The sequence below is a fragment of the Theropithecus gelada genome, chromosome 5, assembly GCF_003255815.1.
Source record: "Theropithecus gelada isolate Dixy chromosome 5, Tgel_1.0, whole genome shotgun sequence".
In the NCBI taxonomy this organism is placed as follows: domain Eukaryota; kingdom Metazoa; phylum Chordata; class Mammalia; order Primates; family Cercopithecidae; genus Theropithecus; species Theropithecus gelada.
The window spans coordinates 126,008,089-126,023,116 of NC_037672.1; the positions used below are offsets into that span (position 1 = coordinate 126,008,089).

Below are 15,028 nucleotides of genomic sequence, written 5' to 3' on the forward strand. Positions count from 1 at the left end.
GTATGTTTGGCTTCTTTGCTCATCTCCATGTCTATGAGACTCATCCACTATTGCTTATATAGTTCATTATTTTTCATTGTTGCTTCTATTCCATTATATGAATATATCACAATTTACTCATACAATTTCATGTTAATGAAATCATTGTTTTTAGCCTCTACGAATATTCTTGTCCACATGTTTTGATGAACGTAAGCACTCTGTCGGGTATGTAGCGAGGATTATTTGGCATAAGATGTATATTAGTCCATTTTCATACTGCTATGAAGAAATACCTGAGACTGGGTAATTTATAAAGAAAAAGAGGCTTACTGGACTCACAGTTCTCACAATCGTGGCAGAAGGTGAAGGAAGAGCAAAGGGATGTCTTATATGGCAGCAGGCAAGAGGACATTTGCAGGGGAACTGCTCTTTATAAAAGAACTGGGCACATTGGCTCTTGCCTGTAATCCCAGCACTTTGGGAAGCTGAAGCAGGTGGATAACCTGAGATCAGGAGTTTGAGACCAGCCTGGCCAACATGGTGAAACCCCAACTCTACTAAAAATACAAAATTAGCCAGTTATGGTAGCACACAGCTATAGTCCTAGCTACTTGGGAGGCTGAGACAGGAGTCACTTGAACCTGGGAGGTGGATGCTGCAGTGAGCTGAGATCACGCCACTGCACTGTAGCCTGGGAAAGACAGAGCAAGACTCCATCTGAAAACAAACAAACAAAAACAAAACAAAACAAAAAAAACACCAACAAAAACCCATCAGATCTTGTGAGACTTATTCACTATCATGATAAAAGCATGGGAAAACCTGCCCCCATGATTCTGGGTCCCCCCATGACACGTGGGGATTATGGAACTACAAGATGAGATTTGGGTAGGAAGACAGTCAAACCATATCAGGATGTATGTATGTCCGGCTTTAAAAGATACTGCTACATTCCCAGCAGTATCTATCAAGGTTCTAGTTGCTTTATATTCTTACAAATATTTGATATTTTTAGTCTTTTTAATTTTAGCCATTCTGGTGGTGGTGGTGTATACTGTTGTCTTATAGTTTTAATTTAAATTCCCCTAAAAAATAGTGAAGTTGAACATATTTGCCTATATGCTATTTTATGAAGTGCCTACTTACGTCTTTTGCCCTTTTCTGGAAATGGAATATCTATTTTTTCCTTATTAACTATTAGCTGTTTTTTCCGTATTAATATTTTTCTTATTAATTGGTAAGAGTTTTTATATTTTGGATATGAGCTCCCTTTTTGGTTATATGCACTACAAATACTTTCTCGTACTTTCCCCTTTCTTAATGGTGTCTTTTGGTGACTAAAAATATCTTAATTTTAGTGAAATCCAATTCAGCTTGGATTTTTCACTATGATTAGTGTTTTTTGTGCTCTGTTTAAGAAATATTTTCCAACCCAAAGGCATGAAGATTTTCTCCTAGAAACTATCATTTCACATTTTACATTTAGGTCTACAAGGCAGCTCCAACTAATTTGCATATATGCTGTGATATAGGAGTTAAGTTTTATTTTTAAAATGTGGATCTGACTGATCTAGCACCATTTGTGAAGCCAGTTTCCCCCTCACTGAACTGCAATGGTGCCTTTGTTATAAATCAAGTGATTATGATAAATGAGTTTGTTTCTAGATTCAATTTTTTGCCATTGATCAAGTTGATTATTCTTATATTGATAACACATTGTCTAAATTATTTTAGCTTTTTATCAAGTCTTGATATCTGGTGGTATGGTTCCTCTCCCTGTTCTTCAAAGAACTCCCACAGTCTAAAGCTCAAAGTAAAAACTTTTCTGTAAATAAGACTCTGTTTTTCATTTCAGAGTTCAAGGTTTTACAAATAACTAGGGTATTTCATACCTGCAATAGGAGGCATTCAAAAAATATATATTGACATGAATTAGGTTGGAATATGACTTCTTAGGAGTTCTTCCAGCAATAAAAACCAAAATAAAACAATGACATGACCTCTTCATATTCTTACTATGAAATTGGAAGATGTAGATATTTATCATAAAAAGTCAGTGCCACTTTTTATAAAAGTCTCATGACATGGGGAAAGGTAAGCAAGATGTTGATGAAGATATTTGTGTTTCTTGAAAGTCCCTTAAAAGGAGGATCATCTTCCTATTACTAAACCATATAAGCATCAAAGGACAAGGAAATAAGAGAGAAAAGAAAGGGAATTTGTTTTAGATGACATTTTTGCCCCTTGCCTTCTTCCTGCCACGGAATTTTCAGACTAGCTGTGAATGGTTCTCAGAGCCTGCTGCTGTAACATCCCCTATACAGTTAGTTTTAGAGAAGTTCAACTTTTCAAAGGCTACTATATGGAGAGAAGAGAGGAAGGCAGTCTGTAAAGTTACCTAATCTATGGTTTTGCTAGTGGTGCTTAAATTGCTTTGGCAGGAATAACAGTATATTTCATGGTTAGAAAATACTTTTTTTGTGTGTAGCAAAGGCAATCATTTTCAAGTATGCCTGCCAAGTTCTACAACACAGAAATGATTGGTTAACACTCTGAATTATGACTTAGTGCTATTTGATGAGAAGGCACACACACACACAAAAGGGGGGGGGGCCTTAAAGATATTTTGCTAGGTATCTCTAAATATTCTCCATACTTTGATTTTCTTTTTTTTTTTTGAGACGGAGTCTCGCTCTGTCGCCCAGATTGGAGTGCAGTGGCCGGATCTCAGCTTACTGCAAGCTCCGCCTCCCGGGTTTACGCTATTCTCCTGCCTCAGCCTCCCGAGTAGCTGGGACTACAGGCGCCAGCCACCTCGCCCGGCTAGTTTTTTGTATTTTTTAGTAGAGACGGGGTTTCACCGTGTTAGCCAGGATGGTCTCGATCTCCTGACCTCGTGATCCGCCCGTCTCGGCCTCCTAAAGTGCTAGGATTACAGGCTTGAGCCACCGCGCCCGGCCTGATTTTCATAAGTACACATTGAACTCTAGTCTTGAAAATACCTTTAATTTGGCTTTTTTTTGAGCCTCCAGGGCAATCTTCCTTAAACTCTCAGTCTCCTTCCGTAACTGTTTATTTTCTCGCTGAAGTTTTAGCCTTTGTTCACTGACAAGCCCACAGTTCTCTCTCTCAGACTCCAACACATTTTGAATTTTCTGAATCATTTCTTGGTAACGTGATATTTCTTCTGAGGAGCTGATTAAAAAACGAAACGAAAAGAATCCTTAAACTTAATAATCTATAGTAGAAGACAAAAGTCTGTCTACATTTTATCACATGGACTTTTGTTTGCTTTATTCTGAGCCATTTCTTTCCACTTTAGACTGAAACTATGTGGTTTCAAAATGTTATGTTATACCAGGCAAATACATTCAACTTAAATATATTCAAATCTTAACTAAGAACAGATGAACTGAACTGTTATCACTTATCTAGAAAATCAATGTGAGACTTCTTTCAAATTTGTACTAACATTAAGAATCACTGTGTATGGAGAACTTCAAGGGAATGAACCGAAGGAACAAAAAAAGGATGAAGCCGATAATAACCAACATTCCTTTACTTAATCAATAAACTCTATAGACTAACACAATAGCTGACTATATTACTAAATTATAAAATCTACTTTTATATTTTCCCATTATATGTCTTAGAAAGTTTTCATAAACTTCTAGTTCTGTAAACTTCTCGTTTTATCATAGGTTAAATGGATTATATTTCCTGAACTTTCTCAACAATGGATCACTGATCACCGGGTGAGACAACCTCTATACATTAATGTTGCTTCAATCAATATACTGCTAATTTTTATTCCTATCTTTTAAAACTTCCATCTTTTCAATAACAGATAAGCCCTGTGAACATTCCCGGGTTAATAGGTTTCACAGGGAATTGTATAGAAATGCTACTAATATTGTGAAAGCTTAAGAAAACTACTAGTTAAAAGTATTTTGCAAGCAGAAAAATTCTTAAAATAAAGAAGCAACTTTCACATGGTGGCAGTTTTATCACCATGAACCACTCCTTTATGGTCGTATTTTGACATTCTGACCTGCCCATATCTGCCAGTGCTTTGGGTGAAAACAGTTAGTGATTGATTTTCTTTGATCTCTACCTCTGTCTTTTTAGATCTTTGCTTCCCCAGCAACTCTCACATTCTTGTAAATTCTGTTTCCTACATTAAATCCTTTATTCCCACAATACTCATAGTCTTTTTTCTGTCTAAACCTTGGTTGATAAAGTTCCTAATAAAGTGACATATCTAGGCAATGATAATAAAAGGATGCTAACACCAGAAAGAGGCTGAGACCAGAAACAACCATACATTGTGAGCCTCCTAATAGAAGTCCACAATATCATCATCTATGAAGAATTCTTCCAAAAACAACAACAAAAAAAGAAAGCTAGACCAGATCAAGCCTCTGGGTCTAATTACTAGTTTTTAGGAACTACATGAGACAAAGTAAACAGCATCAATATATATGTAGTGGAGCATGTAGTGGAGGAAACTCTACATTACTAAGAACTAGTTTTTAAAACAAATTATTTGCAACAACAACAAAAAAATACAGAAAAGGGGATTCCCAGAGATTAAAGGAGATGCAAGACTACAGCACTCCAAGCATTCCTGAAATTAGAAATGGACAGGAGCACTCACACTCAAGAGAAACCCTTTAAATGAAGTGACTGAGAAAAATTCATCAAATACCTCTTAAAGCACATATGAAAACTTAGGAGAAAAACTCTCTGGATGTGGAGAATGTGGGAAAGCCTTCTTTAATTCCTCATGTCTTGATGAACGTGTAAGAATTCATACTGAGGAGAACTCTGCTTATAAAAAGAATGCATGGGAGCCTTTAGTCATTTCTCATTTTCTTAATGAAGGAAAAGGACTCACATTGGAAAGAAGCCCTGTAAATCTAAAGAAGATGGGCTAATCCTTATCCTTCACTCAACTTTCACAATTTATCCTGGAGAGAAGCTTTTTGAAAGTAAGGAACATGGGAGGGTCTTTTACCCAGTCCTTGCACCTTATTCTATGTTTACACCCTTTAGGAAATATGTGAGAGTTCACCTTGGAGAGTAACTTTATGAATATAAGGAACATAAAGAAGACATTGATATCTCCTTTTACTACACACACACACAATACTCATAATGCAGAGAGACCATGTGAATTAAAACAAATGCAGGAATCCTTTCATTCAATACTCCTCCTTTAAGAGACATATGGGTATACACATTGGAGAGAAGCCCTGTGAATGTATGGTATTGGGAAAAGCCTTCATGTGTGATACTTCTCTTAGTACGTACAAGAAGATTTATGCTGGAATAAACCAGTTTCTCCTGCAGGTTTGATCTGGAAGTAACCATATGAGCAGATTATCTGAATAGGTTATTGAAAATTACACATATATTTATTAAACAAATTTGCAGGATCTCTTTTTGAAAAAAACTTTATTAAGTAACTTAGGTATTAGTATTTATTTAAAAAATATATTTTGAACACATACAGAGATAAGAGATTTCAGGCAATTCAAGTAAGAAAATTTTGCTATATTAGGTAATACCATCGGGGTGGGGAGGTAGAAAAATACTCAGAATGGATATGTCAAATTATGACTTTATCACTTTTATAGACAATAAAATATACAAGATGGATCATTATAGAATATTCACTATAACAAGAAACATACAAAATATAGGTAATATAAAAGAATATAAGCAAGATATTATAATAGCTTCACAATTAGTACAAAGACAACAATATTATAAACATCCTATTTAATTGCCAGAAAGGATACATTTAAAAGAAAATGGTATGCTACTGTTAAACCTTTTCTTCCTGCAGAAATTCATTTTCAGAAATAATCTTGAATAAAATTATATTTGGTCCTAAATTTTTTTTTCAACATAAGATATATTGTAAGTCCTACCAAAAAAAAAAAAAAAAAAAAAAAGAAAGGTAGAGAATCTGTCAAAAATCATGTTAATTCTGAAGATGTTATCACAGAAAATCCAAAAGAAAAACTTACTCGATTTCAAGTTGTTTTATTCTATTTTCTGCTCTCGTCAGTCTTATCTGAAGATCATCTTTTGAACGCTCTGAAACCAGGAATCTTTGGTGCATTTCTTCCAGTTTTCTGTAATCATTTTCATTTCCTCTGCCTTCACGGTAAATCTGCAGAAGAGGCTTATTATGTATATAATATTACAGAAGAAACTGTCTTAATAAACAGTTTAGAAACAGAAATCAATGGAAGAAATAAAAAGCCATGATCATGTATTCATTTGTTCCGACCGTAACATATGAAACATATCAATAATTAAATCTGGTTCTCTCACATTTACAAAATAAAATGCTAAAAACTGATATATAAAATAATAATTGTTTTGAGACTAGCCTGGGCAACATAGCAAGACCCCGTCATCTAAAAAAAATTAAAAAATTAGCCGGGCATGGTGGCTCACACCTGTAGTCCCAGCTATTAGGGAGGCTCAGGTAGGAGGATCCTTGAGTCCAGGAGATCAAGGCTGCAGTGAGCCATGATCATGTCCACTGTACTCCAGTCTGGGCAACAGAGCAAGACCTTGTCTCTTAAAAAATAGAGTTTATTTTTCTGGAATTATTCATGCTCATGGTAAACTATGCAATAATACAAAAATGTAAAGCAGCTGAAGTAAAAATCAATGGCAACTTAGAGATAACCACTGGTGATTCTTTGATGAATACCGTTCAATACAATCCTCTATTCCAATATTCAAAAATAAAGATACATACCATGGTGCAATAACTAGAACTCTCTGAAAGTGACTCTAGAATCTCACTCTGGGTTACCTGGACAATGATCTAGCTTGGATGGGGCTTCCCTTTCTTCAGCAGTGGTGGTTGTACCCAAGCTCAGCTTTCCATGCAATGGGGCTCCCTCTTACAGCACAGGGTCTGTAACATCCTAAGGGATCCAAGGTCTTCAGGTGCTAAGCAGTTCACATGTTGAGGCAAATCCTGCACACAGCTACCCTCGAAATCTAGACTGCCTGACCAAGTAACCTGTGTCTTCCCCACTGACAGGACTGCTTTGTCACTCTGCATAAAAACATGGAGTATCAGCACGTCAACATTCCGCTACTGGAATACAGAACTATGCTGCAGACCCAGCAGTTCTTTGACCTTAGTACACTGGTCTGTGGAACAGTGGGAGAATAAGGTGCTGTGCTTTCCCTTTACCTGCTATCTTTTGCCTTGTAAGTTTTACATTTCCCCAAAAGCCTTTTCCTTAACCTTTGCCATGTGATGTTGAAACATTCATCCCAAACCCTGATGTATAACAGGTGGCAATCTAAATGGGAACTGATATGCAGATGGAAACTCAGAAGGGACCTACCTTGCAGGAGAGTGGTAATTGTAAGTCCTACTTTGAACACATGTATTTTTTTTTCACAAATGGAACTGTACATTATGTTTTGCTTTGTGTATTACTCTTTTACTGATGTCATAATTTTTTTCATGTTGATAATAGATATAGACCATAATTTTTATGCTACATAGCTCTTCTTTGAAAATCAAACTCTGACTCTACCGTTTACCACTTTTTAACAATGGGTAAGTTACTTAACCTCTCTATGAAAGTTCTTAATGCAGCACCTAAAATACAGTAAGTGCTCAATCAAATTTGGTCTCCCTTTCTTTCTCCAAGGCACTTTAAAAGAGTAGGATATTACTGCTAATACAAAAGTATATGAAATAAATGAATTTTAAACTATGGACTTCTCCCAATAGTTTTTCTGAAATATCACGGGGGTAAATATTCTTCCTAAGTGTGAAGTTAAAATCTGTACTTCTAAAAGGTAAAAATCATAGCAATGCTATAATTTTCTGGTTATATATACTTGTTTTATTTATAGATGGCCTAAGCACCATAACAGCTAATATAAAATTCAAAAAGAAAGTAAAGACAAAGTGAAATTTCATAGGATGAGGTTTAAGCAAGAAATACAGCTACTTCAAAAAATTTGTAACTTTAAGTACAAAGTTCAAAGAATACAGCCGCTCTTGGAAAAGTATTGTATCCAGGCAACATCAGTATTTAACTGCAGACTCTAAATATATTTAAGGAAAGTGGGAGGCTGAAGCGGGCGGATCATGAGGTCAGGAGATAGAGACCATCCTGGCTAACACGGTGAAATCCCTACTAAAAATACAAAAACTTAGCCAGGCGTGATGGCAGGTGCCTATAGTCCCAGCTACTCGGGAGGCTGAGGCAGGAGAATTGCTCGAACCTGGGAAGTGGAGGCTGCAGTGAGACGAGATCGTGCCACTGCACTCCAGCCTGGGTGACAGAGTGAGACTCCATGGCAAAAAAAAAAAAAAAAAAAAAAAAAAAAGGAAAAAGAAAAGAAAAGAAAAACTTACCAGGACAATACTAAGAAATAAAGGAATTGCTAGTAGATAGCATGATGGAAACAGACAGTAATGTTGCCTATTTGCAGTTGGGTTTTAGGTAGTTATATTTCCTTTTTCTTTTTACCTTTTCTAGTTCTTCTTCCACTGCTTTTTTTTCCTTAATGACTCGTTCAATTTGGCCTTGTTTTTCAGCACACTCCTATAAATTCAAGTCATATTGTAAATATATACATTTGGTAACATCTTAAGAAAAGTGGGGAAAAATGGAGCAGTAAAATAATTTGTTCATAATGGGAATATCATAGTTATCAACACAAGTTTAAGGTTACATTGATTAAAGACAAAACTCAATGTCTGAAGAGCAACCTAACCCAGGATTTCAGAAATTGCCTCCAGCAGTAGGATGCCAAGGAGTTCTAATTAAACAGATTAGGTGGGAGACAGAGGTTGGGGGATTCCAGGGAGAAAAAAATATGAATGGAACTCCTTTCTCATACTATAGATTTTCTTTTTACATACTCTTATCAAGTATTTTGAAAAGGGAAGTAAGAACCAGATAGTGGCACAAAACCCTCAGGGATAACCCATGGCCTAAAAGATAGGTGGGTGTATAAACTCTAAAAAAGTTAACTTTTTTCTTTACAAAAATTATAGCAAACAGAAATACTAAAAATATTTTATTAGCATGAACATAAAGTATTTCTCCTCAAAAGATTTTACTCAGTATTTAGCAAGCATATCAATTAGATAATAAAATCTAATTTTGCTAATGCACCTAAAACAAAAAAGTCATAATAATTATTAGTTCTTCACAATTATTTGTATTTATACATTTATTTCGGAGAACAGGTAATGGGTATGGCTTTTTTTCTCTCTCTTTTTTTTTTCTAATTGTGAATCATACTTTGGAGGAACCCGCTTTGCTAACAGTGCATTACTTACTAATGATGTTCAATTATTTTATAGAAGAAGTGTATTTCAATATGTTTTTAAATTTTAAAGTAAGCTTCTTTTGTGACCCAAAATTAATCACCATTGATTATAATGAAGATCTTTAACCCTATGTTACAAATCAGTTGCCAAATTTAAATTTAATGTCTTTTATTAAGATAGAACTCTGAGTGTATACAAAATGCAACATTAATATTCCATATATTCATATAGGAAGTTGCTTATCCAGGAAAGGGTAGCTTCAGTGCTCAATTTGGGATTTTACCTACATTTGTAACTCCTCCCATGTGATTTTTAATATATGTTAATAACAAAGTCTGGCTCACACTTCTGGGGCTGGTAAGTGGTATATAAAGAAATGCATGTGTAAGTAGGCTTCATATCCCTCTCCACCCAATCCACTATTTTACTGACAAATGATGATGGCCTAAAGAATATTTGGTTAACTTGGGGGTAAAAAAAGTAAAATGAGACAGCAAAGTTTAAACCTTTAGAGAGAATTACCATACTAATTCTATTATAAATGCACTATAATACTAAAGCGAACATCAAAAATTACTATTACAAAGTTTTTAGAGATATTTGCTTATCACCACTGACATGCCTACCTTTGGGGGAAAATATGACAAAATAATAGGTATTTTTTCAGGTACTCATGGAGTATTTCCAAAATAATACTCTATAAAAGAAGTCTCAAAACATACTAAGAACCAATCATATACACCATGATCTGTGCTGCCGACCTAACCAAATGAGAAATCAACAATAACAGGCAGTGTAAATCCTCATGTATTTATAAACTAAAAAAAAAAAAGACTTCCAAAAAATTCATTCATCAAAGAAAAGATCATAATGAACATTTTATTTTACTTCTGTAAGTTTGAACATTTTATAATTAATTTTCTTATTTGATATAGATTAATAGCAATCTGCTACATGGCACAATAAAACCTTGAATATTCTTAAGATAAACTACACCTTACCAGAGAAAACAAAGGCTGTTAGGTACACGTTGGTCTTCAAAGGGAGATATGTAGCTTGAAATACAATGGTTCTGGCTTTTTCTTAATCTATTAAATAATCTGCACACTCATCTAAAATACAAGTTTTTCTCCTTCCTGTGAGCATACCTTAATTTTGGGTTAGCAAAAGTATGCTTAACTACCTTCCTGGACTTCATAGTGTAAATAATAGTATGGATGGATAGTATATTAATACTATTAGTATAGATAGTAAAATTGTTAATAATAGAAAACAATAGCAAGCATCAGGTTATTATGCTTCAAACTGCAGCTTAGATTTTTTGAGAAAATCTGTCTTGAAGTAGCCAAATGTTTTCCTTTGAACATATTTTTAACATATTTAATACTTCAAACTTTTCAATTACACAGTATAGTTCTCCCCATAGAATCAACATGACTACCAGATGTTTTAGAAAAATCACTTAGCTATGAAGTAGAATTGTTTTACCATAAGAACACTTTTTGCAATAAACTAAAATTGTCATTCTTTTTACTCTAAAGTGAGTTTAATATAGCTCTGGTTGTTACATAGCTAATAATGATTTGAAAAATCCCTGGAAGTCTTAGCCAGTCCTTGTTCCCTTGAGAATACAGAAAGAATGAATGTTCATGCCCTTGAAGAGTCTACCATCCATTAAATGATCTTGGACTGGGGTAGTATCCTTCTACTTCTCTTTTTCCACAAAGATACTAATCTCTTGATAGCTAATCAGCCCATGAAAGAGAACAAGCGAAATAACTGAGTGATAGAAAAGGAAGCAAAACTGTACAACAAAAAACTACACATGACTAACTGGCCGCATTGCATCCCACTAGTTTTACTTGATGTTCCTACATTATTAAAATAAGTGACATTAAACAAATACAAAATAAATGTTCCTTGTTCTATTACATTTGGGACCCAATACATGATGATTAAGATCCCATCATGTGCTCTCCAAAGTTTGTAGAATGGCAAAAGAAAATGTGGTTCCTCTGTCAGAGTGTTTAAATATATCATTCAGTTGATAAACATTTAAAAATAAACTCTGCAAAACACTGTACTAGGCAAGCAATAGGGAAAATAAAGGAAGGTGTAAGACTCTACTATGTTGAGATGCTACAATCTAATTGCAGATATAAGATTTTCATGGAGAGAGACAGTGTATGATCAACATACACCTAATGCACGACATTTATTACAAGATATGATTCATTGATAAATTTTGTAATAGAGATAAAAAGTGATACAGGGAGTCAGAAAAGATGAGAGTATGTGAAGTTATAAACATTTTCTCAATTCTTGAAAATTGTTGTACTTTTATTCTCCTGTAAGCAAGGTTATTAAATTTCTTTACATCAAACTTCAAATTAAACTTCTATTTCCAATCCCATCTCTAGCCACACAAGTAATCTTTTCCTCTCCCCTCTTGGCCTACTCATTCCTCAGTCCTCATTTCTTTCAGGAAGCTTTCTGTCTTTCTTCCTTACCACTGTTAAATATACTTTCTCTTTCTCCTTGGTTTCCCAGAAAAACTCAGCATATGATAGGAGCTACAGCTAGCAATAGCACCCTGTGCATTCTCTGTCAAAGACAGGTAGTTACAGTAAAAGGTGATAAATGCCATCTATCTTTCCTGCTAGAACATAAGCCACAAGACTGCTGCAAACATGTCTATCTGGATTTTCGCTTTTTTCCTAGCACCTAGTCAGGGCTTGGTTCAATAAGCATCTTTTGAATGAATGAATCCCCAATAGTATATATCTTGGCCTTTAAAGTAAGCAATATTTGGAAGAAAATATCAGTATAGTCAAACATACCATTTGAAGGGCTGAAAGTTCTTCTGTTAATCGAGAAATTTGTATATTGCATTGTTTTTTTGTGTTTGCAACCTGTCAATTAAGACATTTACTCATTATTTGGGTCTAGAATAAAAATGATTAATATCTGATAGAAACACATACAAGAATAATTTTGATAAAAACAAAATTGTAACTTTTAGGGCATAAAAGACAAATAAGCACACAATATATTAAAGAGCGAAGAATTTGCCATGAAAGTGGAAGAAGAGTGAATAGAATGGTATATCCAAAATGACTGTGGTTGTCAGACATCTTCATCATAGGATGCTTTTGATTCATAAACAGAAGAATTTTTTAAATAATACCCATCACACCCCAGTATTAAATTACTTTTACTTCTGAAGATAAATTAAGATTTAATAATATTTAATAAATAACATTTAATAAAATTTAATTAACATTTAAATATCTTCAGAAAGAACACTATTAATGTGCACAGAGTATTTTGAAAAATTAGTCACATCTCATCAGGATTTCTCTATGACAATAAATTTTTCTAATAACTATTCATGCGTTTTAAAAGGACTCTGAAGAATACTGATGCCAATGGTAAATCATCAGTAAACTTTTATGATCTAAAGGTCTTTGAGAATTTTCTAGTATCTTGTAAGATGGACTATTTTGAAAATATGATGTAAACCTTGTTTAGAACATTTACAATACTGCCATGTACTTTATACGGTTAATTAATATGAGTTACCTTTCTGAAGGCCTGCCAAGCATACTATTTCTGGGTCTATTTTAGCTCTTTTTTTTTTTTTTGAGAGGGAGTCCCGCTCTGTGGCCCAGGCTGGAGTGCAGTGGCGCGATCTCGGCTCACTGCAAGCTCCGCCTCCCAGGTTCACCCCATTCTCCTGCCTCAGCCTCCAGCCGGGACTACCGGCGCCCGCCACCAGGCCCAGCTAATTTTTTGTATTTTTAGTAGAGACGGGGTTTCACCGTGTTAGCCAGGATGGTCTCGATCTACTGACCCTGTGATCTGCCTGCCTCAGCCTCCCAAAGTGCTGGGATTACAGGCGTGAGTCACCGCGCCCGGCCTATTTTAGCTCTTTTCAAGGTTATAATTTGATGTAGACTTTTCCTATGAATAATTATATTAAAAATCAATGTATTCTGTTTATGGATCAGTAACAATAACAGAATTTATGGAGGATTAATGTGTGTTAGGTACTATTCAGAGTGCTTTACATGTATTATCTCATTAATTCTCACAAAAATCCAATGAGGTTGTTATTATTTCCAATATAGATGAGGAAAACTGAGGCAGAGAAATTAAGTCATAAATGTTCCTATAATATAAAAATTTTGGTTCTTACAAGCCCTGTCATGTCTATCTCTCTCTCGCATAATTTCTAAAATGTGTTCTTTTTAGTATCTAGAAATGATACAGCTAACTTGAGGGCTTATGACAACAGGAGGGTACATATTTTGAAATACATTTATAGTAATCCTGGCAAATACAGATGAATCAAACTATTCATGCCTTTTGAAAGGACTGTGTAGAACTATTGACACTGATGGCATATCATATGTAAACTTCTGTGCTCCAAAAGTCATATGGAATTTTCTAGAGTTAGTATCTAATGAAACAAAATGTAAACTTCCGTCATGTGAGGAAATACACATTTCAGTGAGGTAGTTTACTGTGATTGGGGTTTTGAAGTCTGTAGAGGGACTAATACACTTCTCTCATCCTATCTTCACTTTATATAAGCATTTCCCTCTATAATTTTATGAACAGTAAGGATATTTATAAACCAAATAGTAAGATAAACTATTAAGAAATAGGAAAATCCAATAATGGCACTAGCTTTGACTTAAAATCAAAAGTAAACAATGTATTTTTTTTTTACAAATTTTATTTATTTGAGAGATATCTAAGAAATAAAGTATTTTCATATTTTAAAGAAATAAGCCACTGTCATATTTTTGTTCAATTTTATAGCCAGAAGAGAAATATGTGACAATTTATTCATTGTATTTACTTCAGTCAATAGGAAGAGATACATATAAAGTTATTCTCAATTCAACAGGTTAATTCTACATATTTGAAGGACACGCTGTGAATAATTTGGGATTAAATGAAATTCACAGAACAATGCTAAAAATAGTGGCTATCTCTGGGTATTAAACTTGTAATTTTAATTTTCTTTTATACATATTTTTCATTTATACATATTTTCTCATACATATTTTCCATTTCTTTTTACAATGAATATATGTCACTTTTAATAATAATTTTAAAAGTTTACTTAAAAAAATTAACTTGGCAAGAGTGTGGAACTCAGAGGGGGGAAAGACCCAGCAAAATGCATGGCACACAGGAAGTGCTCAATAAATACTTCCTGAGTGAATAGTTGTAATGGCGGGGAAAGGCTGGCTACAGGAAATCAACAGGAACACCTAAGGAAGAAACAATCTGGGACTGACTACAAGAGTAAGTTCAGTTTCAGACATGTTGAGCTTCAGATGCCTGGAAGGATTACATATTTGAATAGGGAAATAATTGGATTTTAGGAAGCATCTGTATTTTCCATTTGCAAAACATTTGGAATGAATGAGATCACAATGCTTGTGAAAAATCCTACTTAGATTATTTAAAGTTTCATGGAAAAGATGAGCTTCATCAGCCCCAAAATCAATGTGAATTTATTTTAGGATAAGAAAATACAATTAGAGGAATGCTCATACCATGAATACTTTAATAAAATATTTTTATCATTAAAAGTATAAAGTTTATTAATATTTATTTTAAAAATATGTCGTCAAGAATATTTTAGGCTATAGTCCAATGTTACAGTACTCTCAACTTCACGAATAGGAAGGA

At 34.3% G+C, this 15,028-nt stretch overlaps 1 protein-coding gene across 1 annotated transcript in view; it reads right to left on the reverse strand.

Annotated features, from left to right (window-relative positions):
• The window catches only part of SCLT1 (sodium channel and clathrin linker 1), a 211,044-nt gene that overhangs the window by 52,767 nt on the left and 143,249 nt on the right, over positions 1-15,028 (reverse strand). The window contains exons 14-17 of the mRNA XM_025386661.1: positions 12,160-12,231; positions 8,511-8,585; positions 6,018-6,163; positions 2,985-3,177 (exon numbers count right to left, since the gene is read on the reverse strand). Of these exons, the coding sequence (XP_025242446.1) occupies positions 2,985-3,177; positions 6,018-6,163; positions 8,511-8,585; positions 12,160-12,231 (486 nt within the window). The remainder of the gene's footprint in view (positions 1-2,984; positions 3,178-6,017; positions 6,164-8,510; positions 8,586-12,159; positions 12,232-15,028) is intronic.